The 27,076-nt window shown below is 59.0% G+C and overlaps 3 protein-coding genes across 4 annotated transcripts in view; 2 read left to right on the forward strand and 1 right to left on the reverse strand.

The window, feature by feature from the left end:
• Positions 1 to 244: 244 nt before the first annotated feature.
• Positions 245 to 4,862, forward strand: LOC119705145 (synaptotagmin-5-like). Its single transcript, XM_038147234.1, has 6 exons — positions 245 to 319; positions 423 to 465; positions 1,839 to 2,632; positions 3,392 to 3,557; positions 4,085 to 4,251; positions 4,441 to 4,862. The coding sequence occupies exons 1-6, from the start codon at positions 245 to 247 to the stop codon at positions 4,570 to 4,572; spliced, it is 1,377 nt and encodes a 458-aa protein (XP_038003162.1). The 3' UTR covers positions 4,573 to 4,862.
• Positions 4,863 to 5,820: 958 nt separating this feature from the next.
• Positions 5,821 to 16,321, forward strand: CLK3 (CDC like kinase 3). Its single transcript, XM_038147021.1, has 13 exons — positions 5,821 to 5,896; positions 6,055 to 6,203; positions 8,738 to 8,945; positions 10,805 to 10,898; positions 11,163 to 11,229; positions 12,662 to 12,778; positions 13,048 to 13,214; positions 13,328 to 13,422; positions 14,180 to 14,309; positions 14,491 to 14,573; positions 14,910 to 14,989; positions 15,076 to 15,166; positions 15,935 to 16,321. Exons 2-13 carry the CDS (start codon positions 6,055 to 6,057, stop codon positions 16,118 to 16,120), a joined length of 1,467 nt encoding a protein of 488 aa, XP_038002949.1. The 5' UTR covers positions 5,821 to 5,896; the 3' UTR covers positions 16,121 to 16,321.
• A 164-nt stretch (positions 16,322 to 16,485) lies between these two features.
• The window catches only part of EDC3 (enhancer of mRNA decapping 3), a 29,982-nt gene continuing 19,391 nt past the window's right edge, over positions 16,486 to 27,076 (reverse strand). For both annotated transcript variants that reach the window (XM_038147019.1, XM_038147020.1), the window contains exons 5-7: positions 23,454 to 23,607; positions 21,391 to 21,608; positions 16,486 to 19,684 (exon numbers count right to left, since the gene is read on the reverse strand). In XM_038147019.1, the coding sequence (XP_038002947.1) occupies positions 19,350 to 19,684; positions 21,391 to 21,608; positions 23,454 to 23,607 (707 nt within the window). In that variant the 3' untranslated portion in view covers positions 16,486 to 19,349. The remainder of the gene's footprint in view (positions 19,685 to 21,390; positions 21,609 to 23,453; positions 23,608 to 27,076) is intronic.

Raw genomic sequence — 27,076 nt, forward strand, 5'->3', positions numbered from 1 at the left:
CAGGTGTCGCCGGAGCCGTCCCCGCCCCTGTCCCTCGCCCGTCTCCCAAATCCCTTCTCTGTCACCGCCTGCTCCCCACGAGAAGCGCCTCGAACGCCTCCCCGCTGTTTGCACAGCTCCCGCCGCTGTTTTTCCAGTCATTGAACCAGTTGGGCGGCGGCAGCGAGCCCTTCCCGGTCCCTCCCGTGCCAGCCTTGCCGCTGCCCCGTGCCCGCATTCACCTTGGCCGGGTGCCGGGGAGGGCATGGAGCCCTCGCCCTTCCTCATCCTCACCCCGCGGAACCTGAGCCGCTGCCCTTCGCTCCCGGCCCGGCTGCAGGTGAGCTCCCCGGGCCGCGCTCCCAGCCTGTCCCAGCCCCGGCCCCCAGCTTCCCTCCCCTCCTGCCTCCGGCTCTCCCACACCCGGCTTTTCCCCTTGGCAGCGCGGCTCGAGGGCTCCCCTGGCGCAGGCGATGCCCGGAGCAGGTAAGGAGGGGTCCCCGCGGGGTTTGGGTCTCCCCCGGCCGCGGGCTGCTCAGCCCGGCTCAGCTGAGCCCAGCTCAGCTGAGCCCAGCTCAGCTCAGCTCAGCTCAGCCCAGCTCAGCTCAGCTCAGCTCAGCTCAGCTCAGCCCAGCCCAGCTCAGCTCAGCTCAGCTCAGCCCAGCTCAGCTCAGCTCAGCTCAGCTCAGCTCAGCCCAGCTGGGCCGGGCTCAGCCGAGAAGCGGCTCCGCGGTGCTCACCCCAAGCCCTGCAGCCCGTGCCCGGTGGAGCTGGGCCCCGCAGGGGATCCTGGAGCCCCGCACCCCGAAGCGGCCATCCCGAATGTGCGATGCACATCGGCAGCCCCAGCCCTGCCGGTGTCCGTGTGTCCGTGTGTCCGTGCGCCCGGGCCGGACGCGCTCCGGCTCTCCCAACCCGCTGCCCCGGGGCTGCACGGCCGCGGGCTCGGCAGGCGCTGTTTGGGCTGGAACACAATCTCCGGAGGGAAATTCCAGCCAGCCCCCTGCCCTCCATCCCTCCCTAAATGCCGCCATTCAGCTCGTCCCGGCCACCACCCGGCTCCCGAACAAACGACAAAGGGCTGCGGGAGCCCGGCGCGGATTAAGGCACCTGGGCAGGGCGGCCCGGCCCGCGGGGTGAGACAATGCCCGCTTTTCTCCTTCCAGCATCCCCATCCCTTCACGGACCGGCTCAGGCTCTGGCACAGCTTCGTGCCAGCCCTGTTCTCCTTAATCCCTCGCTCCAGTGCTGGAAGCGATGCCAGCTCTGAGCACAGGGAGTTTTTCTGCCAGCACAGATGCCACCTCTGAAACTCGGGAGCTAAATTCCACAGGAGTTTCAGCCCTCGTGTGCAGGAGTTGCTTCCCTGCTCCCTAAACGCCCAGTGCGCAGGGATGCCCTCTTTCCAGGGAGCCCACAACCCTGCGGGCATCCCTGCAGAGAGGGACAAAATCCAGCTCACCACCTCTCAGGAGGGAGGTTCCCCTCTTTGGGACCAGGCTGGGCTTGTCTCAGCCCTCAGGGGCCGCTGCCGCTTTGAATCCAGCCCGGACACCCCAAATCCCCCGGCAGGTGCCCCCAGCAGCGCCCGGCTGATCGCGCCCGGGCACGGCGCTGATAACGGCCCGCTCTGCAGGGCCCTTATCACGGCCGGGCTGAGGCCGCCTTTGTTTCAGCCCCGGCCCGTGTCAGGCTGCCCGAGCGCGGCTCCTGTCGCACCTGCTGCCTTCGGGATGTTCCAGCACAATCCCGGCTGACAAAGAGCCCCGGGGAGGGGGCACCCGGCCCGTCCCAGCTGCCGCAGCACCGGGGGAGCCGCGCTGGCACGGCCGTAACCGCGCCCGTCTCTCTCTCCCCAGCGCACCTGCAGGTCTTCCTCGGCGCGGGGCTGTGCCTCCTCTGCCTCGGCGTCCTCCTGGGCTGTGCCATGTGCTGGTGGCACCGCCGGCGCCCGGGCCGCCCCCTGGGCCGGCACCGAGTGGAGCTGGGGGCGGCTCTGCCCGCGGCCACGGTGCCGGTGCCCATCCAGCAGCAGGGCGAGGAGCTGGCGGGAGAGGCGCCGGGGGCCCGGGCGGGGGAGATTTCCTCGGCACCGCCGGCACCCCGCGGGGGATCGCCCCACGGCAGAGCGTCCCTGCCCACCCTCCCCTTCCTCCCGCAGCCGGCGGGGCTGTGGCAGCGCCGCTGCACCATCGCCGGCACCGAACTGCCCTGCAACGAGCGGAGCCCGCTGGTCCCCGCCGCGGGCTCCCCGCCGCGCCCCGGGCAGCGGCCCCGGCTCCACTGCCACCTGCACTACTGCCTGCCCGAGGCCACCCTCACCGTCACCATCCTCGGCGTGTCGCGCCTGCCCCAGGGCCACCAGGGCTCCCGCGTCAAGGTGTCCCTGCTGCCGCTGTCCCGCCGCGCGGCCGTGCGCCGCAGGAGCCTCCGCCCCGCCCGCCGGGAGCCGCGCCGGTGCCGGTTCGGCCCGTACGGCCCGGAGGAGCTGGGCAGCTGCACCCTGCGCTTCGCTGTCTACGCCAGGTCACGGAGCCTCCGGGATTCCTTCGTGGGCGAGGTCCTGTTCCCCTGCGCCGAGGCCTCCTGGGACCCCCGCGCCCCCTCCAGCTACTGCTGGGAGCTGGCGAGCACCAAAACAAAGATCAGCCAGGTCAGCACGGCAGCGCTTCCGTGCTCGGGCTGAGTTCTGCCCGACCGCAGAGCCCTGGAACTCCAGGGGCAGAGGCAGAGCCTCCTCCAAGCAGCACCGGGAGCTCCGTGGTGCGTCCACGGCAGCGCAAGCCCCGGGCGGTGCCTCCCTCACCGGGGGCTTCGCACCTCATCCTCGGGGGGTGCGGGGGGGAAGGGGCGACCAGAGCTGGCAGCATCCCGCAGGCTGGTGAGCACCAAACCCACCCGGCTGCCTCAGCCCTGCCCGGCCTTGCCGGGGGATGAGCATCGCCGGGATGGAAGGGCTGGAGGAGGCTGGAGGTGGAAGGACACGGTGAGGTCAGAGCAGGAGGGGCTGGGTGAGGTCGGAGGTGAAAGGACACGATGAGGTCGGAGCTGGAAGGGCTGGATGAGGTTGGAGCTGGAAGGACGTGATGAGGTTGGAGCTGGAAGGGCTGGATGAGGTTGGAGCTGGAAGTGCTGGGTGAGGTTGGAGCTGGAAGGACACAATGAGGTTGGAGCTGGAAGGGCTGGATGAGGTTGGAGCTGGAAGGGCTGGGTGAGGTTGGAGCTGGAAGGACACAATGAGGTTGGAGCTGGAAGGGCTGGATGAGGTTGGAGCTAGAAGGACACAATGAGGTTGGAGCTGGAAGGACACGATGAGGTTGGAGCTGGAAGGGCTGGGTGAGGTTGGAGCTGGAAGGGCTGGGTGAGGTCGGAGGAGGTTGCACAGTGTCCCCTGCCCTCTCTCCCGTTCCAGCGGCGCGGTGGCCCTGGCCTGAGCTGCAGCGTGCTCTCGTCGCCCCCCAGGCCCCTGGGCCAGCTCCTGCTGCTGCTGCAGCACCAGGCCCCGGCCGGGCGCATCAAGGTGCTGCTGCGCAAGGCAGAGGCCCTGGGCCGGCTCTCCCGCGTGCCGGGCACCCCAGGTAGGGCTCGGGGACCGGGACGTGCCCAGGTGGGCACCGGGAACGGCTTCCCCTCCTTTTGCTTGGCAGATTCTCTCATTCCCTCTCGAACTTCTCTCTTCCAAGCACTGGGGAGGGTTGGAATGAGATGATCTTTGGGGCTCCTTCCCACCCAAAGCATTCTGTGATTTATCACTGGATGAAAATGAGCACTGGGTGCATAATGCACATCTTGGTATCTCCAATATGGCCCCAAAGTGCTTGAATATATTTATTTATGGTCCAAAATTAGCATGTGGCTTTCTGCCCTGCTGGCCATTGTCACCTCTGGCTCTGCAGGATGTCCACATCCTGCTCTCTGGGATGTAAGCTCTGGACTTTGGAGGTCCCGTCCCTGCTCTCCAGAAGGGAGGGGCAGGTGAAACCTCAGGAGCTCTGTGTTCTCCCCACAGCTCCACAGAGCCCCACGGGGGTCCTGCAGCCCCCCAGGCACCTCTTGGGAGCTGCCAGCCTCCCTCCTCTCTCCAGGGCTCTGTCCCCATTTCCAGGCCACTACGTCATCGTCCACCTCCACCACGAGGGCCACATCATCGACACCAAGGAGACCAAGTCCGTCAGCGGCTACAACCCCGTGTGGAACGCGCCCTTCCTCTTCACCGTCCCCGCCGGGGACATCCAGCAGCAGCGGCTGGCCTTGGAGTTCGTTGTCATGCAGGTGAGGCGACCAGGCTGAGGAGGTGACCAGGCTGAGGAGGTGACCTGGCTCACCCCTGCTCTGCACCCGGCGGGCTCAGCCCCCGCAGGAGCCGATTCCCAGCGCCCTCGGGAGGTGTCTGGGCTGGGGCGGCTCCTCTCAGCAGAGAGGAAGGCCACCAGCCCTGTCCCCTGCCCTGTGCTGCCCCAGGCTCGGCTCCACGGCCGTGGCTCGGTGCTGGGCCGCGTCCAGGTGGGGCCAGGGGTGCCGCACTGGAGGGACATGTGCAGCCGGGCACCGCTGGAGTCGGAGCGCTGGCACCGCATCCAGCCCGCACCTTGATCCTGGCGGGACTCACAGTGAGCCAAGGGGTCCCCGAGCTGGGCAGAGGGGAGGCGGCACCCACACACCACTGGGGGGGAAGTCCAGGTGCCATCTCCAGGGCTGGAGATCGCTGGAGGTTGGCACAAGCCCATCCCGAAGGGCTCTGGAGGGGACTGAGCCCATCCAAGGTGGCCCCAGCCTCGGGGGACAGGAGGAACTTTGTCTGCTCCATCCACGGTCTGCACCCTGAAGCTGGGCTGTGGAGGAGCCGGCTGGGACCAGCACCCAGCTGGCACCCCTGTGGCCACCACGGCAGTGGCATCTCCTCTGTGGCATCTCCTGCCCCTTCCCCCCGGCTCCATCGCAGCTCCTGCCCCTTCCACCCCACCCGAGCGGAGCCACAAGGACACGCCAATGCCACCCGGTGACAAAGGCGTCCATCAGCATCGTTAATTGATTGCTGGCCCTAATGAAGGCTTGATCAATAAATAAAGGAGTTGGGAATGGTCACGTGTGTGGAGCTCTCTCTCCTGTCCGTGGGCCACCACGGCGATGACCATGGGAGGGTCACCACAGGGAGGAAGGCCATGACCAGGGTTGTCGCTGTGGGGGTCATCACAGTGAAGGTCATCATGGTGAGGTTGACCACAGTGAGGAAGGCTCTGTGGTGAGGAGGGTGTGCAGTGAGATAAGCAGTGATGAGGAAGACCACGGTGAGGCAGATGAAGAAGGGAAGACCATGCTGAGGGAGAGGCTGGCCATGGTGGAGGGAGACTCTGGTGAGGAAGGCTGTGGTGAGGCAGACTGTGAGGAGGAAGACCCTGGCGAGGAAGGCTGTGTGGAAGGTGATGGTGGCCATGGAGAGGATGACCATGGTGAGCAGTCCCAAGGGGAGAAAGCTGTGCTGAGGGTGAGGATGGGCACGGTGAGGATGGCCATGGAGAGGAAGCTGTGCTGAGGGTAAGGATGGCCATGGCGAGGATGACTACGGTGAGGATGACCATGGTGAACAGTCCCACGGGGAGGAAGCCGTGCTGAGGCGAGGATGACCGTGGTGAGGATGACCGTGCTGAGCAGTCCCACGGGGAGGAAGCCGCGCCGAGGGTGAGGATGGCGGCGGTGATGAAGGGCAGGCAGGGGCGGGCTGCGACGCGCTCCTCTGCCGCTCCTCGCAGTCCCGGTTTAACGCGGGCCGTCGCCCGGGGCGGGCCCAGCGCGGCTCCGCGGCGGGCGGGGCGGGTCTAACCCGGCCGGGAAGCGGAAGCGGCGGCGCTGCGGGGCCGCAGGGGCCGGGCCGGGCCGGGCCGGGCCGCACCCGCCGAGCGCGGCCGCAGCGGCGGCGGTGAGGCCGGGGGCGCTCGGCGGGACGCGCGGGCGGCGGGCGGCGGGCGGCGGGCAGCGGGTAACGGCCCCGCAGCCGCCGGGCCCGCGGGCACCGCGCTCGGAGCGCCCAGCCCCGGCCGGGCCGGGCCCTGAGCCGGCCGCGCTGTCGCCCCGCAGATGCATCACTGCAGGAGGCTGCGGTCCCCGGAGCAGGACGGCGAGCCGGGGCCCCGCTGGAAGCGGCGGCGGTCGCGGAGCCGGGAGTACGAGGGCAGGCTGCGGTACCCGCCCCGCAGGGACCTCTCCCGCAGATCGCGCTCCAGGAGGTGAGAGCGCTGCCCCCAAAGCCCCGCGCTGGGCTCGGCTCCGGCAGCACACCGGCCTTAAACCCCGGGGGTGGAAGGGAATGGTTTGCCGGGGTGTGTGTGTGCTCTCCCTGCGAGCCGGGCTGGGGTGGAATCAGCAGCCTGCCCTGGAATCGCGTTTCCCTTCTGCGCAGGCATTAAAGGCTTTCCTGACAGCCCGCTTCTCTCTGACAGGATTAAACCCAGATTTAAAGCCACCACGCTCCTCCCTCGCCTCAGAAAGGATCCCAGCTGAAGGATCCCACCGCTAACCCACCTCTCCTGCTTTGCTTCGGGATTTTACCTTTGGTCCTGTCTTTGCCCAGCGTTCCCACAGGGACAGTTCGGGGCCGGGACGAGGCCTGTGGCGAGGGGAGGGTTCTGGAGCCCTGCGGCCGCGCTGGCTGGTGCTGCTGGGGCTGCTCTGGCTCCACTGGTTGGACTGGGCAGGTGCAGCCCGGCAGGAGCTGAGCTCATCTGCAAATTCCTGAAACGCTCTCCAAATTAATCTCTCTCCCCAGCCTGGCTTTTGTTTACTTGAAGGAGGTGGATTGAGAAACAGAGCTGGCACACTTTTTTCGTTTTTGGTTTCCATCCGATGGGTGATTTGGAACAGATTTGGATGAAAGCAGGCTTTTGTTGGGTGAAAATAGCCTTGTCCCTTCAGTGTCCACCTCTTTGAGGAGACCCGAGCCCTTCAGGTCATTATTTCTGCTTCCTGTGTCCCCGCAAAGCACACGGAGGACTGTCTGGGCCGGTGCTGGACACAGCTGTGGGGTGTCTTTGGGTACTTCAGCAGTGACCACGAGCCACGGCTGCCCCGGCACAGTCTGGAATTTTGACCCACTCTGGGATGACCCCCCCAGGTGCCCCACTAAGCTGCCAGCAGCAGAGCTGGTTGTTGACAGGGCAGGGAGGTGCAAACAGCAGAAATTCCCATTTCAGGCTGAAGGTCTTGGCCGAAGCCGTTGCTGGGTGACGGCACCGAGCTGGCCCGGAGCGTGCCCGGGGTTATCACCGGGGAGCCAAAGCTCTGCTTTTATTTCAAATTGCAACATCTGCTACCTAAACCACAGCTCCTTTCTCAGGGGGGCGTGAAGCAAGCCTCCGGTGAAGTCTGGTGGGGATGGCCCTCGTGTTTTGGCAGGGAGAGCTGCTCTCATCACTGGTGTGCCCAACACCCCGTGTGTGACGCCTGTGTGTCAGTGCCTGCACACCTGAGCTTGGTCTGAGCCCTCCTGGCCCCTCCTGGTGCAGGGTTTGGCCGTGGTGTCCTGGGAGGTTGTTGCTCGAGGGGCAGGAGCCTGGGGACAGATTTTCCTTCTGGCTGCTGCTGCTGATCCGTGGAGCTGCTCTGTGCGTGCACATCGAGGGCTTGGTGCCCTGGGACCTCCTGTCCCCCCCGGGTGACAGCCAGAGCACAGCCCTGCTGCTGCTGCTCCTCGTTTGGTTAAGAGCTAATGAGCCACCTCCCCCAGGGAGGAGGGACCGTGACAAACACCTGCGCGCGGTGGCACGGGTGGCTCAGGTGACCTGGAATCGTGGAGTGTTGAGGGGCTGGAAGGGACATTAAAGCTCATCCAGGGACACCTGCCACTGTCCCAGGGTGCTCCAAGCCCTGTCCAGCCTGGCCTTGGGCACTGCCAGGGATGCAGGGGGTCCCCAGCGAGGCGGGCGGCCCAGCTGGAGCTCTCTCTCCGAGGGTGGTTTTCCCCCAGCTCATTAAAACTCGGCAGTGCCTCACTGTTTTCTCTCCAGAACTTCTCCCCAGCGGTCGGAGTTTGAGGTGCAGAAAGATTTGAAGCTCCTGGCACAGGGAGTGGGAGCAGGAGGGTTTCCCTGTGGTGACCAGTGCCAGGCCCCAGGGGGACAGCAGGGAGCTGTGTCAGGGGCCTTGGGGTGGACGTTAGGAGAAGCTGCTTTTCCCCGGAGAATGAACTGAACAGGCTGCCCAGGAGACAGGGGGGGAGTGCTGGGCTGCCCCTCGGGGTCCCAGAGTCCCGACACTGCCATTCCATGACTTGGCCTCAGCGGGACTGTGGGAATAAGGTTATCCCCGTGGCAGGGAGAAAGGATGAGGAGGATTTTATTGTATTAGAAGGCTAACGCACTGCTTTATTATACCGTAGTATTTTATATGATGTTACCCCACGTTACATCACATCTAAACTGAATCTGCCAAGTCCTTAACTGCTGTTCCCTTGCACAGAATCTGGTGGCTGTTAGCTGGCAGTCCCCACGCACACATGCTTGGCCCCGATAGGCCAAGGAAACAAAACACCATCACTCTGGGTAAGCAGTCTCTATATTGTATTCCACTTGTGCACAAACACAGGAGCAGCGAGTGAGATAAGAGTGAGGTTCAGACAATGTGAATCCCAGAATATCCTTGGGAAGTTGTGCCTTGCTTTTCTCCGTGAAGAGGAACGCGCCTAGGCGGGACTGTGGCAGCATCCCCAGGTTTGATCCCTCGGGGTGCGCTGCCAGGCTTTAAGGGCGCCGTTTCTGTGCCACAGCCACGAGAGGATGCCTTACCAGCGGCGCTGCCGGCGGGACAGCGATGCCTACAGGCTGGAGGAGCGCAGCCCGTCCTTCGGGGAGGATTGCTACCCGGCCCGGCCGCGGCCCTGGCGGCGCTCCCGCGGCCGGGAGCAGCAGCGGCCCCGCAGATACCAGCAGCACTGCCGCCGACGCAGGAGCAGGTCTTGTAGCAGTGCCTCCTCGGTGAGTAGCATCCACAGCGAGCTCGGGCTTTAACTGTTCTTGCCTCCTTCCAGCTCCGAGCGCTCTGGGTGAGTACCTCGACCCCCGTTTCTGTCTTTGTCGTGAAGTTCCCCCATCTGTGTCGTGCTCGGCGGGGAGAGTTCGTCGCTGTGGGGTTTTGCCTGGAGCCTTAATCCGTGAGGGAACTAAGCCGTGTTCTTTAGGGCCGGGGAAGGGATCAGGGAGAGCTTCCAGTGGCACTCACGTGGTGCTGGCGGGAGAGCCTCGGCCCGGGGCCAGCCCTGCTCCCAGGGATCCATAGGGCTCCACTTTATCTGTGGCCAGGGATTCGCTTCTGCCTGCGGCTGCTGCTGCTTCAGGGGGGTTTGCTGCAGCATTCCTCGGCTTGGCTTCGTGCCTGGATCCCCTTGCGGGTGGGATCGGTCAGCCCAGCTCTCCGGAGCTGGTTTTATGCCCTGTGAGTTCTCAGAGTCCCACCTTCCGAGGGCACACGGGTGCCCCCTCTCCCCGTTCCCACTCGGATTTCAGCTTCTTGCACACCTCACCCTGAAAGGCAGCATTGCTTCCCGGGATTAACTGGGAATGTCTGGAGCTGGGTGGGGGGCTGGTCCCAGGCGTGCCCTGGAAGGGGTGACAGGTGTCACACCGAACACTTCAGCTCTTCCCTCCTGCGAGGAGGAGCACTCCCCTCCCACCTGAAATGTGACCACAGCCGAGGGACGGGCTCTGATCCCGGCAGCTGGATAATCTGCATGGCTGGGAACTTCTGAGCTCCCCCTTTTGATTCCTCTCCAGCTGACTGTGGAATTTGGGTGCCGAGGGAGCCAGGGCCGTGCTGGAAGCGCAGGGGGTGTGTGGTGGTGATGCTCTGCGGGTCTGGGCTGGCAGGAGCTCGGCCCTCCAACACCTCACAGCCGTCCCAGCTCTCCTCCCACCTTCTCCTCTGATTTTCTGGGGAGTTTTGATCTTAGTTCATTATTTTGGAGCTGCTGGGGGGGACAAGGGGATAGAAGAGAAGCCTGCTAGAAGCTCAGGCGTGGAAATGTCAAAGTGTCCCTGAATTCCTTTGGCTGCAGGGATTGTAACTATCCTGAAAGCAGACTAGAACGAGGTGAGGAATTAGGACAGCTCGCTTTGTGGACCCCGGGTCCTTGCAGGAACCTTGGGCTGGTTTTCCAGTAGAAGCTTGCCAGTAGCAGGGTGTGACCATCACCTCAGACCTTGCCTGAAGCGTTCCCTGGGGATTGATTTACCTGGCCTGTTCCTAAAGCTCTCCCAGTTCCAAAAAGGCCGACGTGCCCCAGCGAGCAGCCGGCTGGGCACGCGGCTTTAGGATCGGCGTGGCACAAAGTTTCCCTTCAGGAGGGGAAGGGCTGGTTCCCAGCCAGGGCAGGACACAGCTCTGGGCAGCTGCAGCTGCGTTTCCCGAGGCACAAAGAGCAGGATGCACAGAGGAGAAAAAAACCTGCTACTGTGGCTTCTACTGGGCAGCCTGTCCAAACCGAGCGCTGGCCGGCCCAGAGGTGACGTTCTGCCGGCCAAGGCCTCCTTCTCTCCGTGGGGAACAGAGGATTCCTCCTGCAGCTTCCCACCCTGGAAGAGGGGGGCGTCGCCCCGCCCCAGAGGCTGTAGCTAATGGGCCAGGTTTTCTTGCCGTGCCTGTAGCTGTTGATGACTTTTCTGTTTTGAAGTTAGTTTTGTGTCTTGACGTGTCCCTTGCAATATCCCTATCGTTATATATGCTGTGTGCCTTATGAAATGCTGGCATCTGGAAAATCCACCCGCGGCGGCCCCGTCGTCTCTGCAACCTTTGAATGAAATGCCCGCTCGGGCCCCGTGGCGGGGGGCGGTGAGCGCAGAGAAGCCACCAGAGCAGTAAGCGCAGCAGGAGCGTGGAAGATGACAAGGAAGGTCACCTGGTGTGCAGGATCGGCGATTGGCTTCAAGAGCGATGTACAGCCACCTTTCGTAAAACTTTACCTCTACTTTTACCCCGGGGTAGCCCAGATCTCTCTGGCCTGTACTGGAGGGGTCTCTAGTGTTTGATTTACTGACCATAACTTGCCTGAGGCAGAGCGTAGACGCTTGAGTTTTAACGAGTGCAGCGCTGAGAGCCGGTGGTTTTGTTTGCTCTGATGTTTTGTTGGTGTGCAGTGGCAGGAGCCCAGCTCTGGCCCGGCCCCCCAGGCTCACACCCGCTCCTGTTTTCTCTCCTAGATGAAATCGTGGGCAGCCTTGGTGAAGGCACTTTTGGGAAGGTGGTGGAGTGCGTGGACCACGCCAGGTGTGTGGGATTTGCAGGGGTCCCAGGACGAGGGAAGGGATGAGAACCTTGGCTCCATGTTTCAGAAGGCTGATTTATTGCATTATTATATATATTATATTAAAAATGCTACATTTAAACTAAAGAACAGAGAGAAAGGATTCATCAGAAGGCTGGACAGAAATGGAATGGAATGATAACAAAATCTTGTGACTCTCAGAGAGTCTGACCCAGCTGCATCTTTGATTGGTCATTAATTAGAAACAACTAGCGTGGACCAATCAAGGAAGCACCTGTTCATTCCACAGCAGCAGACAGTCATTGTTTACATTTCCTTCCTGAGGCTCCTCAGCTTATCAGGAGAAAAAATCCTAGCAGAAGATTTTCATAAAAATGTCATGGTGACACCAGGTGGGCTCCTTTCCCTGCATCTGTCCCTTGAGCATCACCAGGTGTGGCAGTGCCACCACATGGGACCGAGTTTGTCACCTTCCACGTGTCACTGCCCTCCTCAGAGTGAGGGAAAGAGCCTGGCTCAAACCTCAGCCCCCTCCAGAATTTACAGGCCGGTGTGTTAAGGGAAGTCCTCTTCTCTTCTCTTCTCTTCTCTTCTCTTCTCTTCTCTTCTCTTCTCTTCTCTTCTCTTCTCTTCTCTTCTCTTCTCTTCTCTTCTCTTCTCTTCTCTTCTCTTCCAGTCTATTCTAGTCTATTCTTAGAATTCTAATATTCTAAGAATATTCTAATATTCTAGAATATTCTATGAATAGAATAGAACAGAATAGAATGGAGGAATATCCTAAGCTGGAAGGGACCCACACCAATCATCCAAGTGCAGCTGCTGGCCCTGCATGACACCCCACCCTGTGCCCTCCTGAGAGCATTGTCCTGGAGCTCTGGCAGCCTCGGGGCTGTGCCCGTTCCCTGGGGAGCCTGGGCAGTGCCAGCACCCTCTGGGGAAGAGCTTGTCCCTGATCTCCAGCTTCTCCCTGACACCCAGCCTGACCCTCCCAGCCCCAGCCCCACCATGGAAGGTGTTTCTGCAGTGAGTTCCTGCTGAGGGGCGGCCCCTGTGACCTCCCGATCTGCCAGGGCACTCCTCCTCCTCCCTTTCACCTCCCCCGTGGTTACATTTGCCCCCTGTGCCCTCCTGACCCCTCGTCTGGCCCCGAGCCCTGGGGTCAGTTTGCTGCAGGGCTCTCCTCCCTCCCGGGGCACGGCTGGAGAGGGGAGGTGGCCCTGGGGTCACAGAGAGCCGAGGGACCGCTGTGTCAGGAGCGTCCCTCGGGAGGGATAGCCAGCAGTGACCTTTCACTGCCATTAGCCACTGCCCATGGAGGGCTGGCAGAGCTCTGCTAGGACAAACGGTGCCTGGAGGGATGGGATGTGCCTCTCCCTGCGGGCTGAGCACACAGGTTCCGTCTCTGACTCCATCCTTGTGTCTCCTCCCTCGCAGAGGCAAGTCGCAGGTGGCGCTGAAAATCATAAAGAACGTTGGGAAGTACCGGGAGGCTGCCAGGCTGGAAATCAACGTCCTGAAGAAAATCAAAGAGAAGGACAAGGAGAACAAGTTGTAAGTTCCTAGTGCCGCGTCCTGGCACACAAAGCAACGCGGGGCTGAGGATGGGCTGAGGGGACGCTGGTCCCATTCCTCTGCTGCCTCGTCCCACAGGAACAGGGAGCTCTCTCCAAAGGTGGCCGAGCAGAGCAGGAAGCATCTCCCTGGGTTGCTGGCACGGAGCTCTGCTCCCCAGCCACTCCTGAAGTGGCCAGGAACACCAGAACGGCTGTCCCGAGCATCCCTTAAAGGTGGTTAAGCCCTGCCTCTCTCTCCCTGCACAGCCTGTGCGTCCTCATGTCGGACTGGTTCAACTTCCACGGCCACATGTGCATTGCCTTTGAGCTGCTGGGCAAGAACACCTTCGAGTTCCTGAAGGAGAACAACTTCCAGCCCTACCCCCTGCCGCAGATCCGGCACATGGCCTACCAGCTGTGCCACGCCCTGAGATGTGAGTGACCCCAGCGGGCTGCGGGCAGCTGCACTGGCACTGGGCTGGGCACAGCAGTGCCCCTGCTTCTCTCTGGTTCTTAGAGAGGTGTTTTCCCTCCTCCCTCTGCGCAGTTCTGCACGACAACCAGCTGACTCACACCGACCTCAAGCCAGAAAACATCCTGTTTGTCAACTCGGATTTTGACACTCTGTACAACGAGAACAAGGTAGGTTCTGTGCCAAGGAACACTGGCTGCACAGCAGGAGCAGGCTGCCTTTATCCCTCCCTGCAGAAACTGCATCTTCCCTGCTCCGTCCAAGCCTTCAGAGCCTGGGAAGTGGGAACAAGGTGGAAGGCAGAGCTCTTCTTCCTGCTGCTCCTTCTAAAAGCCTTAAGGCTGCCGGGAGTGTTCAGGGATTTTCTGTAACGCTGCTCTGGGGCTCCTCAGAGCTCCACAGCTCCATCCCTGTGAGGAGGTGCAGACCAGCACTTTGGGGCTCCTCAGAGCTCCACAGCTCCATCCCTGTGAGGAGGTGCAGACCAGCACTTTGGGGCTCCTCAGAGCTCAGGGCTCCATCCCTGTGAGGAGGTGCAGATCAGCATTTTGGGGCTCCTCAGAGCTCCATCCCTGTGAGGAGCTCCACACCAGCACTCCTGGCGTTCCTCGGAGCTCCACAGCTCCATCCCTGTGAGGAGGTGCAGACCAGCACTCCTGGCATTCCTCAGAGCTCCACAGCTCCATCCCTGTGAGGAGCTCCACACCAGCACTCCTGGCATTCCTCGGAGCTCCACAGCTCCGTCCCTGTGAGGAGCTCCACACCAGCACTCCTGGCGTTCCTCGGAGCTCCACAGCTCCATCCCTGTGAGGAGCTCCACACCAGCACTCCCGGCATTCCTTGGAGCTCCACAGCTCCATCCCTGTGAGGAGGCACAGAGCAGCACCTGGAGCTCCTCTCCCAGCCCAGCCCGTGCTTTTCCTGCAGAGCTGTGAGCAGAAGTCCATCCGGAACACGAGCATCCGCGTGGCCGACTTCGGCAGCGCCACCTTCGACCACGAGCACCACACCACCATCGTGGCCACGCGGCACTACCGGCCCCCAGAAGTGATTCTGGGTGAGAACTGCACCTTTTGGGGAGTCTCGGGGCGGGCACAGGATGGGAAACCAGCCTGGGAACGCTGCAGCTCTTGGGCAGATAATTTCTAGCTCGGAGCGGAATCCCTGTGGTTTCAGCAAGGAGGAAAGTGGTGGGGTTGTTGGGAGCACGGAGTTAATTTGGTTTTTTTTCTTTGCAGAGCTGGGCTGGGCACAGCCGTGTGATGTCTGGAGCACTGGCTGCATTCTGTTCGAGTATTACCGTGGCTTCACGCTCTTCCAGGTAGGAGTCTTGTTCCCTGAGAACCCTTCGTGTCCAGAAGGGCTGAGAATGAGGTGAAGGGGAGGGAAACGCACATCAGGCACTAAAAGGGAGGAGCTGACAGTGAAAATGAGGCCTGGAAAAGGGCTGGCTTGAGGAGTGCCTCGCTGGAAGGACAGAGCGGATCATTTCTGGGTTCAGGTTATGTCTGTTCTCTGAAGAAAGGGAAAAGCAGAATGTGAAAAGTTGGATAGGACCTGGTGGAATCCTTTCTCCCTGTCCCTGCAGAGGTGACAAACCTTTTGTCATCAGCTCCCCAAGCTCTGACTGACCCACCACTGCTCTGCTCCTTTGCAGACCCACGAGAACCGTGAGCATCTTGTCATGATGGAGAAAATCCTGGGGCCGCTCCCATCTCACATGGTCCACAAAACTCGGTAAGAGCCTGGTCCTGAGCTCAGCCCAGGCACCACCACCTGGATGGGAGGGAGAGACCCCGCCTGATCCCCACCTTCCCGTGCAGGAAGCAAAAATACTTCCACAATGGCAGCCTGGTGTGGGATGAGAACACGTCCGACGGCAGATACGTCCAGGAGAACTGCAAGCCCCTGCGGGTGAGTGCTGCTGCCCTCCCTCCCTGGGCCAGGGGTGGGGCTCAGGGCTGGAATTCCCATTGGAACTGCTTGGTAGGGAGCCCCAGCTCCCATCTGCAGGGATCCTGCTCTGGCTAGGGCAGGATGGGGATTAGGGAAAGGGGGCAATGCTGTGTTTGGGATAGGAAGCAGTCCATGGGGGATGCTGTATTTGGGATGGGAAGCAGTCCATGGGGATGCTGTATTTGGGATGGGAAGCAGTCCATGGGGATGCTGTATTTGGGATGGGAAGCAGCCCATGGGGATGCTGTATTTGGGATGGGAAGCAGTCCATGGGGATGCTGTATTTGGGATGGGAAGCAGCCCATGGGGATGCTGTATTTGGGATGGGATGCTGATTTTGGGGATGCTGTATTTGGGATGGGATGCTGTGTTTGGGATGGGATGCTGATTTTGGGGATGCTGTATTTGGCATGGGAAGCAGTCCATGGGGATGCTGTATTTGGGATGGGAAGCAGTATTTGGGATGGGATGCTGATTTTGGGGATGCTGTATTTGGGATAGGATGCTGATTTTGGGGATGCTGTATTTAGTATGGGAAGCAGTCCATGGGGATGCTGTGTTTGGGATGGGATGCTGTGTTTGGGATGGGATGCTGATTTTGGGGATGCTGTGTTTGGGATGGGATGCTGATTTTGGGGATGCTGTATTTGGGATGGGATGCTGATTTTGGGGTGGGAGGCTGCCCTGCCCAGGCAGGGGCTGAGCCCGTGTCCCTGTCCCTTTCAGACATACATGCTGCACGACTCTCTGGAGCACGCTCAGCTCTTTGACCTGATGAGGAGGATGCTGGAATTCGACCCCTCGCAGCGGATCACGTTCTCCGAGGCCCTCCTGCACCCCTTCTTTGCCGGGCTCTCGGCAGAGGAGCGGATGCTGTGCGGGCGCGGCGCCAGCCGGGACCTGAGCAGATGACGGCCGGGATCCCTCGGGATGGATCCCACAGGACGGACCCCACCGGCCTCTGCAGCTCAGCCCCACTCCCCTCCACAGGGGCTGGGGCACTGCCACAAGGACCCTGGGAGGAGAGGGGGGAAGGAAAGCTCAGTTGGAAAGCACAGATTTGTCTATTTATATGTTGTAAAGTTAAAATAAAGTGTTTCTTATTGTTTGATACTTCCCTTGTAGGAGGGTGTGGGGTTGCGTTGCCTCTTGTGCAAAGGAAGAGGGAAATGGTGAAAAAGCACCTGGAAGCAGTGAGGGGGAGCGGCTCGGTGTCTGCCGTGGCAGCAGAAGGTTCTAGAAGGAGAGCAGCCAAATAAACATCTGCACACAATAGCACACATGAAGAGTTGCACTTTATTTCAGGGCATGGTCCCCCGCAGTGGCAGGAATTGGTCGTTACAAACACCAGGTCACAATGGGGTCACCAAGCAGTGCCACGGCGCAGTGATCGTCACCTGTCACCAGAGCAGCACCCGGGGGCAGCTGCTGTGCTGCTGGGGCAGGTGGGGGCAGGAACTATCCCGAACACAGCTACCACAGTGCTCCCCTCCTGGCACCGTGGGGGGTGGTGACGAGGACACCCAGAGCCCGTGCTGGGTCTCTGAGCGCTCCAGAAGAGCCGGTACCTCACATTCCAGGGGTGTGAAGCCAAGAAAGAGCTGCAGAGAGGGGAAGTACAGCCAAATACCCAAATGTAGCAGGCAGAGAGCACAGCCCCACGCTGCCTGCCGTGCCCTGAACCCTGCACGGATTTGGGAATCCTGCTCCCTACAGCAGGGGCTGAACCCCCCATGTTGTGCAACACTGTTCACTTTATTTTTGTAGCTCGAGGTGGGGAAGCATTTTCAAGGCTGGCAACAACCAGGGCCTCGGTGCTTCCCGGAGCTCCATCCCTGCAAAAACACCATCACCTGCCCCAGTGCCTTCCAGGCAGGGCAGCTGCACCCTGGCCTATCCCTGCCCTGCTCCCGCTCCGTGTGTACAAGCTACAGTTCAACAGCCAAACCCAGAAAGGGCAGAAAAAACCTGCAGAAAGCAGAAATTGAAACAGCAAGTCTCCTACTGAGTGTCTTGAGCAAAGAGAGTGAAAGGAAGGGGACTAAAGCTAACACTGACTACAGCAAGAACCTTTTCAACCTGCTGCTGCTCCCGGGTGAAGATCCAAGGAAACAGCCAAAAAACCAAAAAAGGCAGAGGGAAACCTTGTGTTTGTGTTGTGACTAACCAGCACACTGCTGTCCTGTCCCAGTCAGAAGCACGGCCCGGTCGGTGCCACTGCAGCTGGGGCTGAACCGTGGGGCACGCGTGGCCCTGTGCCCAGGAGGGAGAGCAGAGCCCCCCAGGCCAGCGGGGCCCGAGAGCAGCTGAGGGGAACCAGGGCTGCCCAGCCAGGGCACGGCCCCTGGTCCCGCTGAGGTAGATATGGCAACGTGCAGGGGCCAGACCTCGGGGTGAGCCCGGGGCTCAGCAGCCTCCTGGGCCCTCCCGGGGTAGACCCAGTAATCGCTTCTTTGCGAGCAGGGAAGGCTCTTCCCTCCTCCTTTGGCAGCCCTGGCCTTGGTTCCAACAGAGCAAAGGAAAGACGAGTGCCTGACCAAAGCCCCAGCTCGGGGCACGAGCGGGTCTGTGGGGCTGCTGAGTGGGACTGGTCCCACACTGGACTGGTCCCTGTGCTTCAGCCTCCCCAGGGATCCGGCTCCCCTGCACAGAGGCAGCAACCAGAGCCGTCCCCGGTGCCAGAGCAGGGCTGGGCCAGGTGGAGGAGCCTGCAGGAGCCCTGGGGATGGGTGAAGTGTGAGAGGAGAGCAGAGCTCCCAGCCCTGTCCATGTTCCCAGCTCCTCCCGAGGAGCAGCTCCCTGGCTGGGCTGCGGGGGCACACGGAGCCAGCAGGGTGGGTGCCTGAGCTGATTGCCAAAGCCAGCGAGTTGGTGGCTCCTCAGCTCGTCCCTGCTCTGGGAACTGCACCCAGGACAGCAAAAGGAACAAAGGGAAGGATAATTCAACTTTTCTGGCCAGGCACGGGACAGCAGAGCAGATTTCTGATGAGAATCTCACCCAGGGAACTCCACAGCCCTCCAGGAGCACGGCAGCTCCCACCACGCCCTCTCCTGCCAGCAGACAGGAGCCAAACCCCTCCTCAGGCCAAGCCCACCCCACACACAGGCTTTGATTCCAACGGGAATGAACAGATCCATGAGCTACTTCCCAAACCATACCAAATGTAGCAGGGATGCTGGAAGGACCGGGGAGCTTACCCCAAACCTCACCTGCACCACCCAGTGCCCAACAACCCCAGAGCAACCTGCCCTGCCCTGCTCCACTCCCCCAGCCCTGGAGCAGCCACTCGCTGGGCCAGCATGGAGAAAGAACAAAAGAAAACAACCCCAAACCCCAGGAGGATGCTGGAAAAGTTCTTTTCCATACCAGGCCTCCACCCCACAGAGCTGGGCTTCGGCCACCAAGCGAACAAAGAAAAGCCAACAGTACATAAGCAATAAGGCCTAGCTGAGGAAGGACATCAGTGCTCCCAGAGCATGTGGGAGCCTCTGGCTCCTGACACAAGCTCTCCAAACAGGGAGAAGCCCTCTCTGTGAGGGGCTGGACGGGCTGGGAAGGAGAGGGAGCCAGAACCGCCTTCCAGAACACAAAACAGGGATGGGGCAGTCAGAACCAACACGGGAACCAAACGAGATTTTTCCCTCGACACAAGGGATTTCTACACAATCAAGGGGTGCTGTTCCCACCAGGATGTCCTTGCTGGGAATAGTCAACCAGAAGGACCCGAAACACATCTCAAAGCTCCAAACCAGCCTTATTTGTACCATGTGCCAGCCAGGGCTGGGCAGCAGCAGGGGACAGACACCATGGTCCTGCACACTCCCTCATCCCATGGCAGGAGAGAGTGAAAACAGCTTTGCAGGAACAATTCGCTTCCTCCTCCTCCTCCTCCTCCTTTTTTTTTTTGTTTGTTGGGTTTTTTTTTTTCATTTCATTTAACGATTATTCCATTTTTTTCTTTTTAAATACACAGCGTTTCTTCCAGGAGGCAAACCCTCCAGAACTTCACATCCTTTTTTTTTTTTTTTTTTTTTTTCCTTAAGGCGTCACCAGAGTCGACCAGCCGGGAGATCCAGCGCACAGCTTGGCTTTCACAGAGCTCCTCCTCTCTCCCTTCAGAGCCAGGGGGCTGCACGGGCTCTAAGTGGAGTGCAGGGGGATGACAAATTTGCAGCCAAATGGCGAGTGGTAGTTGATGCCCACCTCCTGGAAGACCTTCTGGGGAATGCCAATGTCACAGAGGTAGACGCGGCCGGCGCGCTCGCCCAGCGGCAGCGGAAGCCCCAGGGCCAGCGACCACTTGGCGTCGATGCCCAGCTCCATCTCGCTGATGGGGGGGTCTATGCTCAGCACGGGGGCACGGTTCTGGTTGGCCCAGTCCACCACTGCTTTGTACCAAGGCTGGTCTCTCAGAAAGGCATTCTCGTGGCAATCCAGGCAGTTGATCACTAAATCAACCGGGGTGTCCGGGAGGTCTGGAAGAAACAGACACGGCTGAGAACCAGCGGCACCAGCTGCAGATTTGGGGTTTGGCTTCCAGTCTCGCTGCACAGCCTGGCCTCACCTGCTGTTACTGCCATCCCTCCCCACACACCCATCCTGAACAGCTCTCCAGCGCTCTGGGGACATCCCCAGCCTGGCAGGTACAAAACCTCACCCAGTGACCAGCTCGTGAGCAGCCCCAGGCCACTGACTCACAGTGCAGGCAGCCCAGAGGAGCCGTGGGGCTCTGTCCATCGGGAAGGACCACTTTCTACACCACAAGGTGAAAATAAGGCTGGTTTTTGGAATCCACCAGCTGTGCTGCACTGCTGCCTGCCCCACTGAGCTCTGTTGCTCTCACCTGCTGCATTCTCTCACCTGTGCTGCACCACTCCTGCTGCATTCCCTCACCTGCTGCATTCCCCACATCTGCTCTGCACCACTCCTGCTGCATTCCCTCACCTGCTGCATTCCCCACATCTGCTCTGCACCACTCCTGCTGCATTCCCTCACCTGCTGCATTCCCCTCATCTGTTCTGCACCACTCCTGCTGCATTCCCTCACCTGCTGCATTCCCCTCGCCTGATGGAACACAAAGTCCTTCGTGCAAAACCATGGAACGGTTTGGGTTGGAAGGGACCTTAGAGCTCATCTCAACCCACCCCCTGCCATGGGCAGCGGCACCTTCCATACCCTCAGGGTGCTTCAAACCCCATCCAGCCTGGCCTTGGACACTTCCAGGGATCCAGGGGCAGCCACAGCTGCTCTGGGCAAACTGTTCCAACCTTTCACAATATTTGCAGCTCTGTCAGCACAGCACAGCCCTAACTCCCAGCTTTGTTTCTCCCCTGAAGTTCAAATGCAGCAGCTTGAAAAACGACTGGTGAAGTGCCAAGCAGAAGCCAGCACTCTCCCAGGAGCTGTTTATTCTAGGGAATACCGAGATGGGAATCCCGACAGCTGCTGCAAGTGGCTCAGCAGAGCTGGCTCCTGCTTTGCAGCAGCAGCTGGACACTCATTCCCTCCCAGCTTCAACATGCTGAACAAGGCAGCCCCTTATCCTACCAGAACAGCTCCATACAGCAGCTCTTCCTGATCTCGTCCTACCGGAAACATCTGTGGCAGCACAAGCGCTCCTCTGTCAGGCCTCCGAGTGCCTGCTGTCCCTGCAGCCTCTGGGCAGCCACCTAGGCATGGCAGTGCCACTAGATGGTGCCAGGGCAGTGGGCAGAAGCCAGCTCTGCTCCCTGGAGGAGCCAGCCCTAGAGAAGCCAGCCCTTCTACCCCCAGAGAAGCCAGTCCTAGAGAAGCCAGCCCTGCTCCCCGTGGAGAAGCCAGGCTTAGAGAAGCCAGCCCTGCTCCCCCTGGAGAAGCCAGCCCTGCTCCCCCCTGCAGAAGCCAGTCCTAGAGAAGCCAGCCCTGCTCCCCCCTGCAGAAGCCAGGCCCAGAGAAGCCAGCCCTGCTCCCCCCTGCAGAAGCCAGGCCTGGAGAAGCCAGCCCTGCTCCCCCCTGCAGAAGCCAGGCCCAGAGAAGCCAGCCCTGCTCCCCCCTGCAGAAGCCAGGCCTGGAGAAACCAGCCCTGCTCCCCCTGGAGAAGCCAGGCCTGGAGAAGCCAGCCCTGCTCCCCCCTGCAGAAGCCAGCCCTGCTCCCCCCTGCAGAAGCCAGCCCTAGAGAAGCCAGCCCTGCTTGGCCACTGACCTTTGACACTGGACACCTGCTGGCCCTGTGTCTTGCTGAAGAGGTTGAGCTCGTTGGTGATGGACTCCAGCATCTTGACGAAGTTGGGGAGGAAGAGGATGACGTGGACGTCGTGGTTGGAGAGGTGCCGCCCGCAGCTGATGCCCTGCGCCCCCTTCACGTGGGGGCCGCAGAGCAGCGCCACCGTGGGCCGCTGGTGCACGTTCTTGGGGTTCAGTCTGAAACACAGGCAGAAAAAGAGACCGTGAGCAAACCCCAACGTCTCTTATCTTCTTCCTGCATGAGGAAAAAAAAAAAACTTTAAAAAAACCCCTGTAAGATGCAAATTGCCAGGTGTTCTGCAGATCTGCCACCGCTCTCCAAAGCAGCCCACATCCTTTTGTGGTGCTGACGCTGCTCCGCCTGCAGGTTCAGAGAAGCTCAGACTTGTTTGGGTGGAAGGGACCCTAAAGGTCATCCAGGTGGGCAGGGACACCTTCCACTATCCCAGGCTGCTCCAAGTTCTGTCCAACCTGGCCATGGACACTCCCAGGGATGGGGCAGCCACAGCTGTACCAGGGCCTCAGCACCCTCCCAGGGAAGAATTTCTTCTGCTTATTTAACCTCAATTTCCCCTCTTTAAGCTCCTGATGAACCCTCTTGGGCTTCCTTATAGCCCCTTCAGATACTTGAAGGTTGCTCCAGTCTTCTTTTCCCCTTCCCTTCAGGACTTCCTGCACCCACAGCTGAGAGAATAAGGTCCCAAGGATTGTAGAAGGCAGCTAAAAAATTGAAGTGAGCTTCCCCATCAGAGGAGTCACAATTAAAAAAGAAGAAAAATTATCTCTACTCCCTAAGCTTTATCAACTGCACAATGAAGTTAATTTGGCCTGGAAGGCATCAGGGCTTGCAACAGGAATTTCAGCTGCCTGTGTGCCATCACTCAGTGCTCTCCATCAAGTGAGCAGGTCCTGGTAAAGAGCTCCCGAATAAGTGAGCAGGTCCTGGTAAAGAGCTCCTCAAAAAAAGAGCAGGTTCTGGTAAAGAGGTCCCAAAGAGGTGAGCAGGTTCTGGTAAAGAGCTCCTCAATAAGTGAGCAGGCTCTGGTAAAGAGCTCCTCAAAAAAAGAGCAGGTTCTGGTAAAGAGCTCCTGAGTAACTGAGCAGGTTCTGGTAAAGAGGTCCCAAAGAGGTGAGCAGTTCTGGTAAAGAGCTCCTCAATAAGTGAGCAGGCTCTGGTAAAGAGCTCCTGAATAAGTGAGCAGGTTCTGGTAAAGAGCTCCTGAGTAACTGAGCAGGTTCTGGTAAAGAGCTCCTCAACAAGTGAGCAGGTCCTGGTAAAGAGCTCCTGAATAAGTGAGCAAGTTCTGGTAAAGAGCACCTGAATAAGTGAGCAGGTCCTGGTAAAGAGCTCCCAAAGAGGTGAGCAGGCTCTGGTAAAGAGCTCCTGAGTAACTGAGCAGGTTCTGGTAAAGAGCTCCTGAGTAACTGATCACGTTCTGGTAAAGAGCTCCTGAATAAGTGAGCAGGTCCTGGTAAAGCACTCCTGAATAAGCAGATGGAGACGGAAGGGTTACTTTTCTTTTTGAGAGCAAATAATCTGGAGCAGCTATCAACAGCACAAAAGCACAGGTGCAGTTCCTGCCCACAGCAACAGCCACAGAAGCAGAGGCAGGGAGCAGAGCTCTTCAGGAGTCAGCAAAAGGCACTGAGCACACCCCAAAGCTGCTGCAAAGAGCAGGATGTGCTCAGGTGAGCTGCAGATGCCTGAAAAGCTGAGTTAGCCTCCAAAAAATCCACGCAGCGCTGTTTTCACGGGCTGCCTTCTGCTCCTGTTGACACTGTGAAATGGTAATGTGCCAAATCAGCAAAGGGAAGGCTCCTTTCTGTGCAGAGAGGAGCTCATCACACATTCTGCAGCGGCTCCATCCACCCCAGGCAGCACCTGTGCAAAGCTCAGCTCCCAGGGAGGGGGAAGGAAAAGCTCAGCTGTACTTTGTCTGCGAGTCAAGAGCCAAAAGTGGCAGCAGTGAGCTGAGAGGGCCCTGTCAGCCCCTTCCCTCCCTCCAGAGGCCCCAGCTGTACCTGTTGGGCCCCCCCAGGAGGCTCAGGGCCATCTGGCTGGCACACACCCCTGTCATCTCCAGCCTCCTCTCCAGGGTCAGCCCGTGCTTCTCGGCCACCGCCAGCAGCTTCTTGTGCAGCTCGTAGGACACGCTGGGGACCACCAGCCCCGAGTCTGGGGGCAGAAACAGGGGAGGGAGGCACACATGGGGACAGTCAGACACCTCAAAATAGTGGCAGTGAAAAGGTTCATGAACTGTTCATTTTAATTTGATTTTCTTCCTTAATAAAGAACTGTTATTCCTATTCCCACAACTTTGCCCGAGAGCCCCTTAATTTCAAAATTACAAGAATTCAGAGGGAGGGGAGTTGCATTTTCCATTTCAAGGGAGGCTCCTGCCTTCCTCAGCAGACTCCTGTCTTTTCAGGCACCAGCCACCAACCAGCCAGTCAAGCTGCAGCAGAAATGGGAGGTTTTGCACATCCTGAGGTGTTGGAACCCTGCACGCTGAGAATTCTGGATTTTCTGTATTAAAAGACACAGACCCTCAAGAGCACACTGCATTTGACCCAAAGCCATGGAGAAGGCTTCCAAAATTAATTGATAACACCAGGATTGCGAGTGTGTAGTTTAACTAGAAGCGTGTAATATCACACAGCAAAAAACTTGGAGTTTAAAGTTTTAAAATGTAGTGCTACATTAGTTTTAATATACAGTAATATATTTTAAACTATAGTAATATAAAGCTAAGATAGAAGCTTCAAGGCAGTGACTAGTCCTTCTTCCTCACCTCCTTCTTCACGAGTTTAAGAAGTATTGTATAACTGAAAAGTCCACATCACAAGACACAAGTAGGTAATAAAGTAACAATAATTTAAGTGCCATTTCTTAATTAGTTTTTCCTTAAAAGATCTTGTAGAGATGGATTCTGAGCCATTTTTCCAACTTGTTAATGAAATGCTGTAGAACTCACAGCTTGCAAGACTGTAATATGGATAAAAATTAATAAACATCTGAGTCCCAACACCAAATACCATCTCTACACATTTCATCCCAACTCAACCAAAACAAAAAAACCAACAAAAAACCACACAAACAAAACAAAAAACACCAAAACCACACACACAAAAAAATCACAAACCAAACAAAAGAAAACAAACAAAAAATCCCCAAAACAAACAAGCAAAACCCCCAAACCCTCCAGGACCCCCAAAAAACCCCAAAACACAACCCCCTCCCCCAAAAAAACCCCAAAAAACCCTAACCCACCCAAAAAAAACCCAAAACAAAAAAAAAACCAAACTCCTAAAACAAACCAACTAAACAAAAAAAAACCCAAAAACCAGGAAAACCAAAAAACAACAAAAACAACCCAAAGAACCCCCCAAAACTCCTAAGAAACAAAAAAACCCCAAAAAACTCCCCCCAAAAAAACCCAACCCCCCACCCTAAAAAACAAAAGAAAAAACCAACCACCCCCCCAAAACCCCTCCAAAAACAAAGAAAAAAACCAAACAAACCCAAACAAAAAAAGCCTAAAAAATCCCCCAACAACAACAGAAAAAAACCCACTAAACAACAACAAAAAAACCCAACAATTCTGGGGTGTCCACCAGAGGTGAGCCCAGAGATGTCCCTGCAGGGGGACAGCAAAAACAGCAGAGCACAGCCTGCTGAGCCCTCCTGGAATTGTCATCCCGGCCTCAGCAGCCAGGCCTCGCACACAGAGAGGGCTCCATGTGTGCCAGCACTGTCCCACGAGGCCACCTTGGCTGCCAGGCCAGGCCAGCAGGCTGCTAGCAGCCATGCCTGAGTGCTGATAAGAGCCTGAGCCCTGCAGGAATAGCCCTGGGTCTGTGCCAGCAGCCACACCCTGCCCTGTGCCCGCAGGGGTCACGGTCACCCACCTGCTCTGTGCCACACACCTGCCCTGCGCCCGCAGCTGTCACCACCTGCTCTCTGTGTCACCCACCCACCCCGTGTCTGCAGTGGTCCCCATCTGCCCCATGGGTCACTCATCTGCCCTGTGCCCACAGTGGTCACAGTCACCCACCTGCCCCGTGCCATGCCCTGCCCCGTGCCCACAGGGGTCACCACCTGCCTCATGTCACCCACCTGCCCCGTGCCCTGTGCATCACCCACCTGTCTCAAATGTCACCCACCTGCCCCGTGCCCGCAGCAGTCACCATCTGCCCCATGGGTCACCCACCTGCCCCGTGACCATAGCAGTCACCACCTGCCTCAAAGGTCACCCACCTGCCCTGTGCCATGCCCTGCCCCTGCCTGCAGCAGTCACCACCTGCCCCGTGGGTCACCCACCTGTCCTGTGGCTCACCCTCCTGCCTCGTGCCCACAGTGCTCACCACCTGCCCCATGGGTCACCCATCTGCTCTGTGCCCACAGTGGTCACAGTCACCCACCTGCCCTGTGCCACGCCCTGCCCCCTGCCCACAGTGGTCACCACCTGCCCCGTGCCACAGCGGTCACAGTCACCCACCTGCCCCGTGCCATGCCCTGCCCCCTGCCCACAGCAGTCACCACCTGCCTCATGTCACCCACCTGCCCCGTGGGTCACCACCTGCCCCGTGCCACACAAGCCCCGCTCTGCCAGGCTGCCAGTCACAGCTCTGCCACCGCTGCTGTGTTTTTCAGGCTCCAGGGATGATCTGCAATGAGTGACCCGAGGTTGGGGTCTCTCCCAGCATCACTCCTGACCCCAAAAAAGGTCCCAAACTCTACTTTTGCTCCATCTGAAGCCTCCCCAATCCCCTGCTTAGATGCTGCACCAAGCCCCTGAAGCAGAAGGACAGACAATCTCCCCTCTGTATGCAGCCAGCTCAGCACAGATCTTGTGTCCCCTCCACATCCTTCCCTCAGCCAGCAGCTTCGGGACAACTGTCTCTACCAAGGGCTGGCTGCCACCAGCGGGTTAACGTGAGGCACTGATGGAGTGGCATTTAGCACGCCAGCCTGTCCTAATTGCTGCCTCTCAGGAGCAGCTGAAATGCCAGGAAAACTTCCCTTCTCTGCCCTCACGCAAGGTCCAACCAGTCAGACTGGATCATCAAAAGCAGGCCCAGGGAGTTAAATAAACTCTGGCAGAGTAAAGCCACTAACAATAACACCACTGCCACAAAACTGAAGCCCTGCCAACTTTAATTATGTTTGGGTTGGACGGGGCATCTTTATTGTTTGCTAATGAAGGCAATAAAAGAAATTAGCCCAGGCCTTTTAATATTAAATAAATGTATTTTACAGCTGCCTGGGAAAAAAAAAAAAAAACCAACAAAAAAAAAACCAACCCACAATGCAGATATAGACTGAAGGGATTTGTGACATGCAAAGTGACACTGGGTGGATAAAAACACCCCAAGCCAGCAGAAGAGTGAGTTAACCTTCCAGAAGTTGAAGAATTCTGAGTTTTTCCCCCAAACAAGCCCCGTAACGCTGCTGGGATGCCCAAAAGCTTCCCAAGCTTGCAGTGGCAGGGAAAAAGGAGATGGCTGATGCTAGAGGAACTCGGAGGTTGGATCCCATCTTTTCTCTTGGCCATTTCAGCAGCTCTCCAGTCCCAGCTCTCTGCTAAAACAAATCCAGGCAATGGCTCAGGTGGAACTGGGCTCAGCTCCTCCTGCAGGCTGTC

The sequence above is a fragment of the Motacilla alba genome, chromosome 10, assembly GCF_015832195.1.
Source record: "Motacilla alba alba isolate MOTALB_02 chromosome 10, Motacilla_alba_V1.0_pri, whole genome shotgun sequence".
Classification (NCBI taxonomy): Eukaryota; Metazoa; Chordata; class Aves; order Passeriformes; family Motacillidae; genus Motacilla; species Motacilla alba.